Below are 19,212 nucleotides of genomic sequence, written 5' to 3' on the forward strand. Positions count from 1 at the left end.
TTTTGTCCTTAAGAGGACCAATTTTCCCTCTATTCTCTTGCTCCTAATATAGGAATAAAATGCCTTTGGATTTTCCTTAATCCTATCAGCCAAAGCCATTTCATGCTCTCTTTTCGCCCTTCTAACTCCCCTTTTTAGCTCCCTCCTACTCTCTCTATATTCCTCCAGCGCGCTCTCTGTACCCAGTTGTTTCGACCTAACATACGCCTCCCTCTTCTTCCTTACCAAGTCTTCGATACCCCCTGTAATCCACAGCTCTCTAATCCTACCTTTCCCATCCTTCCGCTTAACCGGAACATGCCTCTCCTGCAACATTTTCAGTTTGCCCTTAAAAGCCTCCCACTTGCCAACCGTGGACTTGCCAGCTAACAGTCCCTCCCAATCAGTGTCCTTCAGCTCCCTCCTAATCCGGCTGTAGCGCGCCTTCCCCCAGTTCAGCACCCTCCCGTTTGGCCGGCACTCATCCCTTTCCATTTTTATCCTAAGGTAGACGGACTTGTGGTCACTGTTAGCCACATGTTCGCCTACCTGAACCTCAACCACCTGCCCATTACCCAACACTAAATCCAGTATAGCCCCTTCCCTAGTCGGGCTAGTTACATACTGCTCTAGGGACCCTTCCAAAACACATTTTACAAACTCCTCTCCCTCCGTACCCCCAGCTCTAGGCCCCCTCCAATCCACTCCAGGAAGATTAAAGTCACCCACTATGACCACCCTATTCTTCCTGCACCTGTCCAAAATGCCCCTGCAAATGGCTTCCTCCACTGACCTTGGGCTGTTGGGTGGCCTATAGTATACCCCTAGCATCGTAATCTCTCCCTTTTTATTCCTCAACTCCACCCACAGCGACTCAATCCCTAACTCTTCCATATTGTCCTCCCTCTGCACTACTGTGATGTTTTCCTTAACTAACAGTGCCACCCCTCCACCTCTCTTCAACCCTCCTGTCACACCTAAAACACTTATACCCAGGAACATTCAGCTGCCAGTCCTGCCCTTCACGTAACCACGTCTCCGTTACAGCCACTACATCTAACTTCCTCACAAATATCAAGGCCCTAAGCTCATCCGTTTTTCCTGTCACACTCCTCGCATTGAAACAGACACAGTTCAACCCACCAGTGTCCCTCGGAACCTCCTTCTCCCTGATAATTTTCCTTTCACCCAACTCTCTCCCAGCCACATCCCCAGCCCCCCTCCCTATTAGTTTAAACCATTCCTAAACACACCAGCTAACCTCCCTGCTAAGACACTAGTTCCCCTCCCATTCAAATTCTCTCCACCCCTCCTGTACAGTTGCCCTTCTCTCATAAATACCTCCCAGTGGTCTACAAAAGTGAAGCCCTCTACCCTACACCAATCCCTCAACCATGCATTCAGCTGCATGATCTCGTCATTCCTAGCCCTGCTGGTACTAAGCAGCAACCCAGAGAATGCCACCTTGGAGGTCCTGCTCTTCAGTTTGGACCCCAACTCCCTAAATTGCCTACGGACATCTACCCTACTCCTCCTTCCTATGTCCCCCTCCCCTATGTGTATTATTACCTCTGCCTGGGTCCCCTCCCCTTTCAAAATTCCCTCTACCCTTTGTTACGTCCTGTACCCCTGCTCTAGGGAGGCAGACCACCATCCTGGACTCACGCCTCTGCCCACAGAACCTCCTGTCAATGCCTTGGACCCTTCCATCCCCTACCACTATCACCTTGCCAGCCCCCTTCTGTCCCTCTAAGTCATTCTGGCCCTCCTGCCTATCCTTTTGTGCCCCTGTCGATGAATCTTGGGGGGGCCACTGGGGAGGCTGGGGGACCATGACTACTCTTCTTCTTCTTTTTCCGCCTAACAGTCGTCCACCCATCCTGCTCTTCAGCCCTTGGGACCTCTTCCTGCTCACGGTTCTTAGACATTATCTCTTTGTTGTCCCTGACCAGAAACGCATCTTCCAAACGCCCCTCGAGTTGCCTGACCCGGGCCCTCAAGCGCTGCAATCTAAACATTTAGCACAGATGTGGACCTTGGGGAGACGTGACGCCACCAAGAACTCCCACATGCGGCACCTAACACAGCTTATGTTCCTCCCCATAGCCCCTGCCATGTACCAACCTCCTGTATGTGGCAAAAGGTAGAAAACTGCAACTCCCTTCTCTAAGCCTGCTCTCGCCTAAGCCCAGCAAGCCAAAGCCCTTCTCACTCAGCTCCCACTCACTCTGCTGCCCGCTCCTGACGCTGCCCACCGTATGCTGCTACCTCCTTTTTTATACCCCCTGCTCCCCCTTCCCGACAATCCCCTCGCCTAACTTCTGGTACGGAAGTAAACTACACTCTCACAAACACCGCGAACCGGAAGTACAGTCACAAAGCGATTCCACGTAAATCAAGTACTCACCACAGCCACCAAGTACACTGCTCCGGAGAACAATGTCCTCTTGGACTCGAAATATTAACTCTGTTGCTCTCTCTACAGGTGCTGCCCAACCTGCTGAGTTTTTCCAGCACTTTGTTTTTATTTCATGACTTCCAAGAACTTGACTGGCTAACAGTTACAATGTTTCTGCTACATCTAATAGACATTTCAGTATAATCAAAACATCAGAACAATGTGTTCCTTAAAACATAAATGATATTTTTGTTCTTCTAATAAGCCAGAGATACTGGCAGCTTAGTGCAAAGGTATGAGCATCATATGCTACATCTATGGAGATGATCCAGAAATTAGTGGGTCTGAAGGTGACATAGGCATGGATAAGGGTTTCATAGGAAGAAGAGCTGAGACAGGAGCAGTGATGCATAGTGGATGGAACAAGCACCCAATAGTGATGGAAAAAATATAAAGTTGGAAACTCAGCTCAAATGTGAACAGGATACCAAGGCTGAGAGAAGGCCCGGAAGAGTGATGAAATTGGTGCCAAAGGTACAGAGCTGAGGGTGAGGGTTGATGATGCCTTCAGTTTCTCAACCTTTAACTTGAGGATACTGTAGCTTATCCAAGATCCATGATTAAATTATCAGACAGAGGCAGTGTAGCAATTGAAATGAGAATGGGGAAGTAGATCTGACCGTCATCAGCATACATAGCAAAGCAGACTTCATTATCTGCAGATGATGTCACCAATGGGCAGCACATAGGAGGAGATATTGGTCAGATCCTTTGGGTATTCCCAAGGTAAAGATGCTGGGGTGGGAACAGAAGCCATTGCTGGAAATGCCCTGGTTTTGATTGGATGGGTAAGCGTGCAAGCAAGAGACAGCAATGTAACTAAGCTAAACAATGGAAGAAAAGCAATGAAGGAAGGCGGCGTGAAGAAGGTTAACCACCTCAAAGAATGCAGAGAGATCAAGGGAAAATGAATTGTGGTTTCAATATCTTTTGTGATTTAATTTAGGGCTGTTGGTACCACGGTAGAAACAGAACCTGATTGAACAGAATCGAACATGGAGTTTTGGGGAAGAATCCTGGAGCGGGATAGAGAATAAGGGATGGGGTGGTCATTTGTGAAGTCAAAGGGGCTTATTTTTGACAAAGATGCTGCGGGAAGTTTTGAAAGGCAGGGGACAATACCCGAGTAAAGGAAGTCACTTAAAATGTTAGCTTTCCAGAAAGGGAAGCCATGACATTTAAAACCAATCTCCATTGTTCAAGTTTCAATCCAAAACTGCAACCTCAAGAATCCACCACTACTTTTGTTTTACATATATATAACTCTATTCTTTATATTCATTCATTTCCATCCATTCTGCCCCATTATCAGCAGACATATGAGAATGTATCCCAATCCAAATTGTTCCTTAAATTTCACCTCACCGAGCCAGAACATCCCTGGCAGTGATTTATTCAGAGATTGATAAATCTCTCCCCACAGTATGCCGTTTGAGATGAGCAAATCAGCAAAATGAAAAACTGAACTCGAATCCCTAACGCATCATGGGTCAACGTGCTTATGCCCCATTCTTTAAAAGAAAGGTTTTCTGTATGACCAGATATTTCTGCATTTTTCTTTTGCAGGAGTCAATATGTTGCAGCCAAGGGGCAAGAAAGCAGTCATTTCTTGCATGGCAGGCTCAAGATGTCATTAGTGATCATCCAGGCGTAATTTATCCAAAGGGACATCATAGAATGACTGTTTGGCATTTTGCTGGTGGACACAGCTCAGAGTACAGCAGCAGGTTAAAAAAAAGTGGGAAAAATAGTGTTTTAAACCATGCTGAGCTCTGGGAAGTTCAAAAGGATTAAAGCTGGAATTTCAGGAAGCTATCTCAAATAAATGAGATTAACAAACTTCTTCGAAATAACAGATGCTATCAATTGATGTTTGTCATAAGCAACAAATTACTGGACCATTTTTTATGGTCAGATAAGGAATACTGAGAATGCGCTAGAATTTATTTATCACCAAAAAGAGAAAATGCTGGAAAACATCAGCAGGGCTGGCAGCATCTGTAAGGAGAGAAAAGAGCTGACATTGAGTTCAGATAACCCTTTGTCAAAGCTAAACAGCATAGAAAGTGGGAGATATTTATACTGCAGGGTCAGGGAATGAAAGACGAGTCATAGCAGTCTTTTCCCCTGGTTTTAATGGCTAACAGTTGTCCACAGAGAGAATAAAGGGTGCGAATGGCCAAATGGCAGAGAAGCTGTAAGCTGCGACAGATGAAGATGTTGGGGTGGGGGAGATAGGACAGGTAGAATGTAGAAAAAGGGAAAACTGCTGGTGGGGTAGAAAGGTAAGGGAAGGGGGGGGATGAAGTGGGAGGAAAGAGTGGGGAGGCAGGGAGAAAAAAGACGACAAGAAAGAAATAAAAGGTAGAGAACAGTTAAAAATTAGGTAAAATAGAATGAAAACAAAAAGGAGGTTGAGGTGGGGTAGAGCAAATCATTGGAAGTTGTTGAATTCGAAGCTGAGGTCAGAAGGCTGCAAAATGCCTAGCTGGAGAATGAGACACTGTCCCTCCAGTTTGCATTGAACTTCACTGGAACATTACAGCAAGGACAGACATGTGGGCATGGGAGCAGGATCACGTGTTAAAATGGCAAGCAACCAGAAGGTCAGGGTCCTGATCTTACACAGACTGAAGGTGCTCAGCAAAGTGGTCACCCAGTCTATGCTTGGTTTCTCTGATATAGAGGAGACCACATTGGGAGCAGCGAATGGAATATTGCAAATTGAAAGAGGTGCAAGTGAAACGCTGCTTAACCTGGAATGAATGTTTTAGACCTTGGATGGTGAGCCATGAATGATGGGAGGGGTGTTGGGTATAGTGAGTGGATTAGTTATTCCAGAGGGAATGGTCTCTGCGGAATGCTGACAGAGGGAGTGAAGGGAAGATGTGCTTGGTGGTGGCATCACGCTGGAGTTGGCGAAAATGGCAGAAGGTTATGCTTTGCACGCGAAGGCTGGCTGAGCGAAATGCGAGAACGCATTCTCTCTTTTGGTTTCAGATTCCAGCACCTGCAGTAATTTGCTTTTATGTCAATTTTATTTAGTGTCTTGTTACAGTAATTTAGAGCTGAAAAAATAGTGGAAGTTGAATATAATGGAACCCGTTCATTATAAATCCCTGATACGTCTGTTTAAATTGAATGACACCTAGAATTGAAAATATTGTGGAATCATTAACAAAAAGACGCAGTCCTGACCAAATGATGGAGTGAAGGTCATTCGTGAAACAGGGAAGTTTGGTGAGGATGCTTCACTGAGGAACTCCTGCAGCAGGAACAATGATGACTGTTCTTTGATGATTATAATCATCTTCCTTTGCATCAGGAAAGATTGCAGCCATCTGACGGTTTTTCCCCTTGATCTCTGCATTCCTCGGACCTTTTGGAGCCACACTACTAAATTCTTGATTTTGAGGATATTGAATATTTGGATTTCAGCTCTTGTGGAACCTGGACTGAATGTCAATAAGCAGGCTATTGGTGAATGAGCATTGTCTGATAGCATTACTGATGATTCATAAGAAGTTATGAGGGAAATAATTGGTTGGGTTAGATTCGTGTTTCTGTGGGGAGGACACTTGAATAATCTTCCACATTGTATTCAGCACTACAGTTGGAAAATGTTACAATCCCTTTTCTGTATCCTCTGCACTCAGTTGCTTCTTAATGCCATATGGAATGATCAATATTTGCTAGACTCTAGCAACTCTGATACTTGGACCTCAAGAATCTTCAGCACTTTTAGCCGAAGATAATTGCAAACTCCCACCATTGTCTCTTGTACTCTTGTTTGGGATTCATCATGATTGAAGGTGAGGATTTTATGGAGCAACTCCTCATCCTGTGGGTTAATGGGTCATTCACACTGTTATTGACTAGAAATAGTAGTTCTGAGCAATGTCTACATGTTGTTCAGCACATAGATTTCCAGTATTGTAGAGTCACTCAGTTAATATCTTGTTCTAAAAGATAGATTTTGCTGCCCAGGTACCCTGTTGCATACTCCCCAGTAATTTTGCAGGTGGTCTCCCAGCTTAGACTTAGACTCAGAGCTTGATGATTATTCAGCAGTGAAGGATGTGCTGGGCTAAGGTTACAGGCTGGTATAAAATTTTGCAGTTACTAAATGCCCATAGTATTTCTACTGCTAGATCTGATATTAGTTTGTCCCACTCAGTACATGATAAAACATGTCATCACCGTGTAGATCTGCCTTCACAAGAACTCTTGTAATCATCTCTTCCACCAGGGCTGTTGTAACAGACATGTCGGCGTCAGGCAGATGTTTGGTGAAAATGAGGTCAAGTTAGTTAGTTCCTTGCATTGGTTCCCTCAGTAATTCGTCATACAACAGTATGGAAACCATGATTGTACTATTGAATTATTCTTGATGAAGACCACCAATTTTATGCTCTGTTTTTCAATTGATTTCAACATTGCCATGAGGAATATCAAGGTGGGAGATTCTTAAATTGCAGGATATCAGCTTTTAAAACCTCTCATATTACAATAATCAACTTGGGAGCAAAGAATATGAAAACAATGCAGAGTACATAATTTACCAAAAGTGAATTACTTTGTGCATTTATCATTATTTGCTCTTATTAATTTCTCATGTAACTGGAATAGCAATTTACCTCCATTTGCAGTTCTGGTGTAAAGAGGTAAGTCCTTGGCAGCTCTTCTGAGAATTTCTTGCTGTGCTTCTGGTCTTTCTTCCCGATCATACTGTTCCTTGTCAGTTTTGACTAATTTGAACTGCAAGAAAATGGAAGGCATTACATTCAGTTCTGAAATTCACTACCATCTTTTTCTTCAGGATCCATTACAAGACCCACTTTTAAATTACTCCAAAGTTCAATTATGTTAATATGACAGCAACGGCCAGCAATTTCAATTTCACATGGCTTTCTATAAAAATACAATGTACAGTCTTCCAAGCAGAATATGTTACATTGTATTTCATATAGCTACATTAGCTTTCAAGATTCCCAAATCTTGTTACATCCATTCACTAAAGTATGTGTCCAGTTCCTACTTGCAGCATTTATTGGTAGAATATTGCAGCTTGCTTTATTTTTTCATTAGTATTGCAGTCATTAGACTACACTTAATTACTAAAATATTAATGTCACAAACGTTCATTTGACCATATCCACTTGCCCTGACACCAATCTCTCAAGCTAAGTCTGAACTGTGGAACATGGATTTGGAGGAGTAAACCAATGTCTACCAAGACCATTTTCTTCCACTTTTGCCAATAAAATATTGTTCTTTTTATTCTTAGTACTTCACCACTGGAGTTTATTCTTTCAATCACTACATCTTGGCCTCTGGCATTTCTTTCTAAAGGCCCTCTGATTTACCAACTCTTTTTGCTTTCAAAAGTCTCTTAAAGCCCTTTCTCTTCAACCTTAACTTAGTCCAAAGTTATTTCATTCTCTACCTCTTGCTTAGCATCCATTGTTTCTTCTGTCTAAAAAACACTCAAAGATGTATCTCTTTATGTGAGCAGCACTATAAAAAAAGTGTTCTGATGTAAATCATTTACATTTCATTAAATAGATTTATGGAATAGTAATTCTAGAGAGACTTGCAAAGTGAATTTCAGCCAATGAATCAACAAGTGATTGTAATTCCTGATATACTGACATTCACAAATTCCTTCCGCAAAAAGACAATGACTAATATCACAAAGTACTGTTAGTGGGAGAGGGGAATTGTGTCCATTATGAATCATTATCTAAGATGGAAAGGGAGCAGATTTTAGCAAGGCCTTTCAATATAATGAGTTTGTTTTTCTCCTCTTTCAGGACAGGGAAATGTCAGCAAAGTCACATTTATTTCCCATCTTCAGCTGATCCAAAATTGTATTAGTCGGCTTTCTCCTTGAACCACTGTGGTCCATTTGGAGGGCATTAGGCATCAATCACGTATTTGGGCTGGAGTCACATGGAAGCAAGACAAGATGGGGGACAGCAGATTCACTTTCCTGGAATACATTAGTAGACTTGAGGAATTTTTACATCTATCACAGCAGCTTTCATGGTAAGTTTTCTGGTCACGGTCCACAAAGTACCACATTACTGAATTCATGTTCACAAGTGGGATTTGAATTCTTGACTCTGGGTTTCTAGACTGCTTAAAACTAGTATCAAAAGACAAGTTTCCTTTTATGATATAGCTTATTGTGTATCCAGAAGGAGTAGAAGTGCTCCTTTGGGCTCAACATTAAACACTCCCTGCCCTCTCACTCAAAGACTTTAATTGGCATGTTGACCTTGCTAATGCACCCACAGCTTTTTAATCATGAGGCAATTTGCCATGGTCCCGGTAACAGAATTGCAGTAAGAAGTCTCACAACGTCAGGTTAGAGTCCAACCAGTTTATTTGATAGTAATCTCACAAGCTTTCGGAAACGGTGTTCCTTTGTCAGTTGTGAGGAAGGTTCTGATCAGAGAAGGGCATATAAAGTCACACACAGTTTACAGAATGCTGATTAGAATGCAAGCCTTTACAGCTAACCAACTATTCAAGTCTTAAGATGCAGACAGTGTGAGTGGAGATAGCATTTGCATAGGTTGAGATGTGTATCATCTCCAGACAGGACAGTATGTGAAATTTTACAAGTCCAGGCAAGTCATGGGGGTTACAGATAGTGTGAAGTCCTGGCTAAGCCAGAGATAGAGAGGTTTACTCGAATTTAATGGCAGAACATAATTTTTTTAAAAAAACCTGTTTCCTGCAATTTAGGGAAGGCTGTGGCACAGTGTTATTGTTGCTGGATTAGTAATCCAGAGACCCAGGGTAATGCTCTGGGGACAAATGGTGAAATTTGAATTCAATAAAAAAAAAACAATCTGTAATTAAAAGTGTCATGATGACCACGAAACCAATGTGAATGTCAGAAAAACCCATCTGGTTCACTAATGCCTTTTAAGGAAATCTGCTGGCCTTACCTGATTTGGTCTGTATGTGACTCCAGACCCAAAGGAGCAGTTGACTCTTAAAGAGCCTCAGGGATGGGCAATAAATGTTGACCCAGCCATCAATGCCCATATCCCATGAATGAATAAAAAAAATTTGACACGCTGTTGCTTGCCAGATAAGTAAACCAACTCTAGGATGCCACAGCCGTAATTGCTCATGAATGGTTCCTGGCAATCTCTATGATAGGAATAGGCTTCAGTTGCAGAGGGGTTAGCAATCATTTGTGTGGAGCAGGTTTAAACTGAGGGTTGTTTGCAAATCTCAGTTGCAGGGAAGGCTTCAGGTTGCTGATTGTGGCAGAAGCTGGACAGAAGCTACATTTCAGCAGAAGGGAGGTTGCAGATGTATTTGAGAAACCAAGAGGAGCACCTCTTGGCCTACAAGAAGTGCTATAAAACTACTTACCTTCAAGAGACAGCAGTTCCTGCCTTCATTTTTCTGCCCGTTTCCCAAACTCTGGGATACCAGGCTAGCAATACCAAAATTTAAAATTAGGTTAATGCAAACGATGAGAGTCTGATCTACATAGAATGAAGTATTCTGCCTCTCCAAGGCATACAGATGCATGGTTCACAATCTGCTGGTGTAAAAAAATGGTCATGTGCATTGGTTTGAGGATATGTTCCCCATTTTTATCTCCCCAGAGGATCAATATCAGGACCCTGAACCTTTTTTCCTGGATTCACCAATTTACCACTGATGTTCAGAGAGTGCCCCCTCATTGGCCTTGTAAACACCCCACACTGACTTAATATGCCCAGAGTGGTAACAACAGGGTTTGCATGTGAACTGATGCAAATAGTGGCTCAATATCAATTTTTCAAAAAAATGTTAAAAGCACAGCTATTAAAATGTTCAGAGATCCATCAATAAACCCCATAGACAGTAGATTGTGAAATTAGCTGTAGCTTACTGCGTAAACGAAAGACAGAGACACAGCTTCTCTCTGTGAAGTTCAAGTGGAGATAAAAACACTTCAGCAGAGATGATATCTATCAAGGACTGTCGTCAAGAATCACCAAATTAATCATCAAATCCATTAAATCAGTTGCATGTTGAAGATTCTTTCCATGAGGACATAAAAGGAATTCTGAATGAAGTACCTCTAAAGTTGTTTTATAACTCAGTCAACATTTAACAAAAAGAAAGGTTTGCATTTATATAGTGCCTTTCATGGCTGCAGAACATTCTGAAGCATTTTACAGCCACAATCTTATCAAATAGGCTATTCACAATTTCAATTTTTCTAGATTTTAACCTGAATCTGCACCAGTTCTAAATGAACTAAAAAACATATGTCGGCATGCTGCAACAGTTGCTCGCGAGAACGCTTATGTAAAGATCTGAAAGGCAAGGTAGGAGCAAGACCTGCTTCCTAAACAGGTATTGGTGCAACCGAGTTTCTGCAGCTCATAACATGAAACAACCTAAATAATACTGCAGTGTTTCAGAGAGCACTGGTGTTACTAAAACCCGAGTCTTGCTGTGCATGTCTTAATTTCCTGGCAACATTTTTTTTCCAGTAGTTTGAAGGGTGTAGTCTCTTGCTTTTCTAATTTGCAAATTACAGGAAAACTGTGCAGCTCAGAGCCTTTATTATCTAAATGACCACTCTTGTGGATTAAGCAATTAGTATATGCCAAGTCAACATGATTCACAGACCTACAATTTCCATACTTCAAAGCCACAACATCTCCAAGTTGACCTTTCTTGTTAAGATTTCGCTGTCACTGAATGACAGTGATTTGCGACAACAACAAAGCATGATCACGGTGAGTAAAACTCACTACAAAGAGCAGCACAGGAACAGGCCCTTCTGCCCTCCAATTTGTTTTGCTGCACAGCAGGAAATGCATTTAAATGGTCTCCTTCTAACAGTGAATATAAAGTATATATACAACTATAATAAACAGTATCAACCCATCCCCTGCAAAGTTGCTATGAGGCACATCTGCAATCAGAAAATTGGGATATGATCATTAGGTCATTCCCTTCATTACTGATTCGCCCACCATAGTTACTCTGTATCTATCCTACCAGATCCTCCTTATATTTTAAGCACTGCAATTAGATTAACTCAAGGGAATACAAGCCATTTCATGCAACCTGTCCTCATTATCTAACCCTTTATTTAACCCCGATATCATTCTGGTGAATCTGCACTGCAACAAGGTAATATAAAACTTTCCTAACATTTGTGTGAAAACTGAATGCAATGTTCCAGATGTTAGCAAGGCTCCACATAACTGAAAGATTATTTCACCCATGAATTCCATCCTCTGAGATTAAAGGTCAATATTCCATTGGCTTTATTTGATTACTTTCTGTATCTGTGCACTTTTAGTGACGGACACCAAGTTCTTCATTCCTCTCTTGACAATAAGAAATGGTGATTTTCCTCAGATCCAAGGTGAATAACCTCACTGAGGCAAATTTTCCCATTCCATGGGAAATCCCATGCCATGGGAATCACAGCGAGGAATGGACCATGGAAAGGTCCGTTGACCTTCAGCAGGATTTTCCAATTTCGGGGCCAGAAAATTCCACCCGTTGAGTCTCAGTTTTGTCCATCTATTTTCCAAAGCAACATCTGGTTTAAGTTCACACATTTCACTGTGGTTCCCAATTTACTGTCATCTGCAAACTTGGACAAGTTCAAGTCATTAACTTACATTTTGAAAAGACTGCAGTACAGGTCCATGGGGAACACATCTTAGAGAATAAATCCTTTAAAACGCACCTACTGACAAGTTCCTACCTCTCAAACAACATTCACTGACACTGCAACATTTGCCATTCTAGCAAGCTCAAAATATTTAACTAGATTAGTTCCATGATAGGGGATGTCCAGCACTACTCAGATCTGAAACTCATCAACAGCAATATGGATTTATATAGGGTTTTAATGTAATAAAACATCCCAAGTTGCTACATGGGAGCATAAACCAGACAAAATTTGACCCCAAACCACATGAAATATCAGGAACAAAAGCTTGGTCAGAGGGAGGTTTTAAGCAACATTGAAAAAGGACCTGAGACAGGCATAAAGAATGGATTTAATAAGGAAGTCAGAGCTTACAGATTAGATTGCTGATATCATGAATGTCAGTGGTATCTGAAGAAAACTGCAGAATTACATAATGGTTATAACACAGAAGGAAGCCAACTGGCCCATCATTTCTATAGTGGCTCTCTGAAGGAGCAATTTATCTAGTGCCATTCCCCTGCATTCTCCCCATAGCCTTGCACATTCTGCCTTTTCAGTCACTAATCCAATTCCCTCTTGAATGCTTTGATTGAACTTGCCTCCACCACATTCTCAGGCAGTGTATTCCAGATCCTAACTATTCGCTGTATAAAAAAAGTTGTTGCTACTGCTTCTTTTGCCAATTATCTTAAATTTATGCTGTCTGGTTCTCTATCTTTCCAATAATGGGAACAGAATTCCCTTACCTACCCTGCCCAGAGATCTTAGATTTTAAATACTTCATCAAATTTCCTCTCCAAGGGGGAACTGTCCCTACTTCTCCAATCTTTGGAACTTCCCAGGAACCATCCTCTAATGCCTTTACATCCTTCTTAAAGTGTGATGCCCAGTGCTGGATGCAATATTCAGTTGAGGCAGAGCCAGTACTATAGGTATTGTGGGTGCACAAGAGCCCAGAGCTGGGGGGAAAACACCGAATTCTCAGAGGGCTGTAGGGCATGAAGAGGTTATGGAGATAGAGGGTGGAGGCAACCAAGGCACTTACATGCAAAGAGAATTTTAAACTTGAAGTTTGACTGAAACAGAAGTTAATGTAGGTCAAAGAACACAGCGATCATGGGTGAACAGAACTTGATGCAAGTTAGGATAGGACCAACAGAATTTTGGATGTACTAAAGTTTATACAGGAAAAGAGACGCAAGGTTAGCTGCAGAGCATCAGAATATTATTCCATCACAGATTAGATTATGAGCGTCAACAAGCATGCTACACTATTCAGCTATGAAGAACATTAGAACATAGTGCTTTATTCCACTTCTCCCTTCTTTGCAGCCTTACCACTTATCTTATCCATGATCTTGCTGCATGCTACTTGGTCACAGTGGCCCGGTCCTTGCAGTTTGTACTGAAGTCAGAGGGCACTCACCACTGACCTCAAACAAAACTGCTCAAAGAACTAGCTATCTCTGTGGCGTTTATTTCCTCTTCCTTGATACTACATTGTTCCTGTGTCCAGCAACAGTGATGTCATCAAGTAGGCTAAGTAGCTAATTGCATTGTAGAATTCTTCCAGGCAGCAAACCAGGAAGTAAAAATCATCAATTTTTCCTCACATTTTAATCATTTTACATTGGGACATATTGTACACATGGGTTTACGGTCTTTTCAAAACTTTTCAAAAATTAAAATCTCTGGATTTTTATCATAAGGATGAAATTTGACAATCCACAAATATGTAGACTTCATTTCTAATTTGCCAGGAAGATTATTTAGCAATAACTTTGGCTTTGTACACCAAGAATAACATTTTCACGGTTTTTACAGTGAGACCAGCAGCATTAAAGTGGACACTAACATCATTAAGAGCGACTTCACAAAATTCAGAAATAGGGAGCTTCAACAGCACTACATAGATCACTGACAGCAACGTCAGGATTTCTGCATTTAACTGCCAGAGGCTGCTGGCAGTTTTGCAGTTGCAACGACAACAAAAGTTGATAGATGTGTCATAATTACGACAGCAAAATCCAAGCCACAATCTTGGTTTCACTCCCATTTGCAGGGCCCCTAGTGTATATATTATGCTACATAAACAAATTAATTGACCTGACATATCATGAGACTACAGTATCAAATCAAACATTCTTTCTCTCCACAATAAGTTGTTTTTTTGGAAAAACCGCAGCTTTATTTATCATTGCACAAAATTGATTAATGGCTACGATAGCAAGCTTGGGCTGGAGCCACATTGCCAAAAAGAAATTAAAATGTTTTGTTATTTCCTCATCCACTTTACTTCATTAATGCAGAACTTTAACTGCTAGTTTAGAAGAGATTAGTGCCCCATTTTCCCTCTTCCTCCTGCTTTTCCATTACACTATCTCCTACCTATACTCCACTCTTCATCCATGACCCGAAAAATCCCCCCACTCTTCATCCATTACATCTCCCAATTGTGAGCCTCTATTTAGGCTTTGGGCCAGCTTACCAACACATGCTCATGGTACTAGTTTCCATTGTTGTGATCACAACAGCTAACTGCGCTAGATAATATTTTCATATTTCTAAAATTTTACAATAAAGACAGAAATTTTTGCATGACCTGTATTTTTGGGTCATTTTTTATTTTCATATTTTTTGAAATGCAGGACAGTTGCAGAAAGTTATGAACATACTAGAGTAGTTTTCAAAAGTAAGAATATTAAGCATGATACAATCTAAAGATTTATAAGAATTTACACCCCATTGCAACTTTTCTGTAATTTACTAATTTACTAAATTTATATATAAACTTTAGTGAAGCTTTTCATTATTACTCTGGTTTTAGAATTTTGAACAATAGCAAAACATGTTTAACAAACTTCATACAGATAGGAAGGACCTAGATTCCAATGCCACCTTCCCATATGACAACTTCCTAACTTCAAACAAACTACCAGGAATTGAATGAAAGACAGATGGATCCTTACTGGAGTGGGAGGAGTGGAAGAAAAAGAACCATGAATCACCAGGTTTTATGTGCACACTAGCAGATGGTTCAAAAATGGCAGAAGCCTGGAAAGTGCTCCCTTCCCATCTGCTAAGGATAGAAGACATTGAAAACAGGAAACAAATGGACATAAATCAAAATCTTATGACTAAGTTAAATTTTACTTATTTCCCTACTGTATTGCATGCAAATTTGTTACAAAACTACAATCAATTTTACTTGGTAAGGGTGAAATAACTGGAGCTGAAATAGGCTCAAAGCCTTTAAGAAGCCGAGCAGATCTTATTATATGAAGTCACCAGAAAATCTAGCGTAGGATTCATTTTTCAATTGAGCAAAAGCACTTAATTTCCAACCGAGCCGGTTGTCCATTTACCCTAATTACCAGAAGCTAGAGCACAGGTGTTTAAATGATAAAGGAATTTGACAGGATCTATACAGAGAATGTATTTTCACTGGCAGGAAATCCAGGAAAGGAGGAGACCATTTTAAAATTAGAGCTAGTTGTTTAGAAGTGAAATGAAAATGATTTTTTTTAAGAAACACTAATAGTGCAAATTTGCAACTCTCGGCAGAGGCTGTGGATAATGGGTTAAGTGAAGTTGAAATCAGCCAGGCCAATTGTAATTTGTTTGTACATATTGATGCAGCAGCACTGGTTCCTGCAATCTCAAGGGAGGCTAAGACACACAGACCCACAAATAAATCCTTCATTCAAACAGGTACAAAGCAACATTCAAAACAATCGGAACGATTACAAAATTTTAATCACACAGAAGGATGCCATTCAACACAAGTAAAAAATTATCCACAGTCCCAATTCTTCACTTTTTTCATACCCATCTAATACTTTTCACACACTTATCCACTTTCCATTTAATAACAATGAATTCCATTTCCATCATAGTTTCTGGTAGAGTACTCAATTTATTAATAGCTCTGATTAGAAATAAAGTCTTCTAATTTATCCCCTCTCTTTGGAGAGTGGGCGAGGCGGAGTAGAAGGTGACTTAAACAAATGTCCTCTAGTTAACAACTCTTACCACTGGAAACAGCTTTTCTCCAATTTCCTTATAAACAAGTTTTTAAACTCAAGTTTGAACAGTTCTATCAAATGTTCTTCTATATCTTGTTTGCATCAACAAAAAAAAAAGGCATTTTTTCTCATCTTTATTCAGAATTACAGTTCCCTTTCCCACATATTACTACAGTGAATCTCTTCTCTTTCCATGGTCTTGATATTCCACTTAAGGTGTCCACAAAGATGCAAAGTAAAGCAATGTTAATATTTTAAACAATTTTTCTACACAGGCAGCAAACAACTCAGAGCAGGATGGGAGGATGAAAGGTACCACCAAATTTCAAAATAGTCTACAGTTTAATTCTAAAAATGAAAAAAGCTTTTTGGACTAAATGATACTAAAAATACATCTGCTCTGCTAAAATACAGAATATTTAGATCTTAGTATTAAAACTTCATCTTAGTTACATACAAGAAAGCAACAATTTCAATCACTGTCTTCACACCTTTAACAGTGATCAACATTTTAGATTTTGCGACAAATTTTCTTCCTAAACTTATTTCAGCAAAATAAACACACACACCTCCCAAGGGCAAGTCATTGGAATTGGTTTATTTTGTGCCTTACCATTTCTGAGAGCACATGGTACAGCTTTTAACAGCTACAGTGATTAGGAGTGTCAAACATAAGTCGATGTGATAAGGATAAGAGAAATATAGTCATTATGACTAAAACAAAACTTACACAGGTGGGAAAAGTAAACAAGAGTGGAAAAGAAAAGGTCATGCTGGAAATAACACTAGAATGACTTCACAGGAGCAAATAACCAAGAATGCCAAAACTCAGATCTAAAAAGGTGAGAGAATGATGAACTCAAGGAAATTTGTAATAGTAAGAGGGTTGTATTGGAGAAATTAATAGTACTGAAGGTTGATAAGTCTCCCGGATCTAATTCTGCATCTGAGAATGTTGAAAAAAAAATCAAAGAATCCCTACATTGCAGAGGCAGCCATTTGGCTCATCAAGCCTGCACTGACAACAATCCCACTCAGATTCTTTCCCCGTACCCCCATGTATTTACCCTGCTAATCGCCCTGACACTGAAGGGCAATTTGGCATGGTCAAATCAACCTAACTTGTACATCTCTGGATTGCGCAAGGATATCGGAGCACCTGGAGGAAACCCATGCAGACACGGAGAACATACAAACTCCAAACAGACAGGTTGGAATTGAATCTGGATCCCTGACACAGAGGTAGCAATACTAATCACTGTGCCACCAAAAGAGGTGACTACGGCAATCGTGGATGCTTTGATGATCATTTTTCAAAATTGTATAGACTTTGGAATGTTTGCTGCAGATCAGAAGGTAACAAATGTCATCTCAATATTTAAGTTAACTGCTAGCCTTGCATTAGTAACAGGGAAAGTGTTTAAGTTTATTAGAAAGGATGTGATAAATGGACACTTGGATAATAATGATCTGATTGTGAACAGTGAACATGGAATAATGAATGGAAAATCATGCTTTTATGAACCTGGAGTTACTTTTGAAGGTGTTACTAACAAAATTGATAAAAGGGTAGTCAGTGGACATAATTTGTACTTGGGAGTAGCAGCAGGCTTTTGACAAAGCCTCCAAAGGTGGTTAGTTAGCAAAATTAAAGCACATGGGATAGGTGGTGATATACTGACATTAATTAAGGATTGTGCAAGGGTACCAATCAAGTGGGCTGCTTTGTCCTAGATGGCGTTGAGCTTCAAGTGTTGTTGGGGCTGCACTCATCCAGGCAAGTAGAGAGTATTCCATCACGCTGTCTTGTGCCTTGTAGATGGCAGACAGATTTAGGGAGTCGGGAGGTGAGTTACTGGTCACAGGTCACAGGAGTCCCAGCCTTTGAACTGCTCTTGCAGCAACAGTGTTCAGTAGTAGCCCAGGATGTTGATAGTGGTGGATTCAGTGATGGTAACGTCACTGAAGAGGAGGTGGTTAGGTTCTCTCTTGTTGGGGATGATCATTGCCTGGCACTTGTGTTGCAGGAATGTCACTTGCTAACCTAAGCCTGGGTATTGTCTAGGTCTTGATGCATTTGGACACTGACTGCTTCAGTACGTGATGAGTCGTGAATGGTACTGAACATTGTGCAGTTAACTGCCAACATCTGCACTTCTAACCTTATGATGGAAGAAAGGTCATTGATGAAGCATGACTGGACCTAGGACATTACCTGGAGGACCTCCTGAAGTGATGTCCTGGAACTGAGATCTCCAACCATCTTTGTGCCATGTATTAACTCCAAACAGCAGAGGGAGAGAGTCCCCTGCCTCCCCACCCCTTCTCAATTCACTCCAGTTTAGCAAGGATGCCTTGATGTCATACAGTCAGATGCTGCCTTGATGTCAAGAGCAATAACTCTCAGCTTTGGAATTTAGCTCTTTCATCCACATTTGGACCAAAGCTGGAATGAGATCAGGAGCTGAGTGACCTTGGGAGAATCCACACCGAGCATCAGTGAACAGGTTATTACTAAGGAAGTGTTGCTTGATAGCACTGTTGATAACCCCTTCCATCACTTTACTGATGATCGAGGGTAGGTTGATGTGATAGTAATTGGTTGGGTTGGATTTGTCCTGTTTCTCATATACAAGACATTCCTGGTCAATTTTTCACATTGCTGGGTAGATGTCAGTGCTGAAGCTATATTGGAACAGCTTGGCAAGGGACATGGCAAGTTCTGGACCATATCTCTTCAGTACTACTGTCGCCGTCAGGGTCCATAGCCATTTTCTCCCCCCCCAGTGCCTTCAGCCGTTTCTTGATAGCAGTGTAGTGAATTGAATTGGTTGAAGACTGATATCTATGAGGTTGGAGGCTTCCAGAGAAGGCCGAGATAGATCATCCACTTGCACTTTCAGCTAAGGATTGTTGTGAATGTTTTAGCCTTATCTTTTGCATTTGTGGAGCAGTGAGTTGCTTAGCTGTCCATCACCACTCACAGCTGGGAGAACTGCAGAGCCTAGATCTGATCTGTTGGTTGTGGAATTGCTAAGCTCTGTTTATTACTT

General features: G+C 41.0%; 1 protein-coding gene across 2 annotated transcripts in view; it reads right to left on the reverse strand.

Annotated features, from left to right (window-relative positions):
- LOC145349056 (palmitoyltransferase ZDHHC20-B-like) overlaps positions 1 to 19,212 on the reverse strand; it is a 102,944-nt gene that overhangs the window by 52,615 nt on the left and 31,117 nt on the right. For both annotated transcript variants that reach the window (XM_080197335.1, XM_080197333.1), the window contains exon 4: positions 7,075 to 7,195. In XM_080197335.1, coding sequence (XP_080053461.1) covers positions 7,075 to 7,195 — 121 coding nt within the window. The remainder of the gene's footprint in view (positions 1 to 7,074; positions 7,196 to 19,212) is intronic.

The sequence above is a fragment of the Carcharhinus amblyrhynchos genome, chromosome 10 (genome assembly GCF_965287045.1).
Source record: "Carcharhinus amblyrhynchos chromosome 10, sCarAmb.v2.hapA, whole genome shotgun sequence".
NCBI classification, from domain to species: domain Eukaryota; kingdom Metazoa; phylum Chordata; class Chondrichthyes; order Carcharhiniformes; family Carcharhinidae; genus Carcharhinus; species Carcharhinus amblyrhynchos.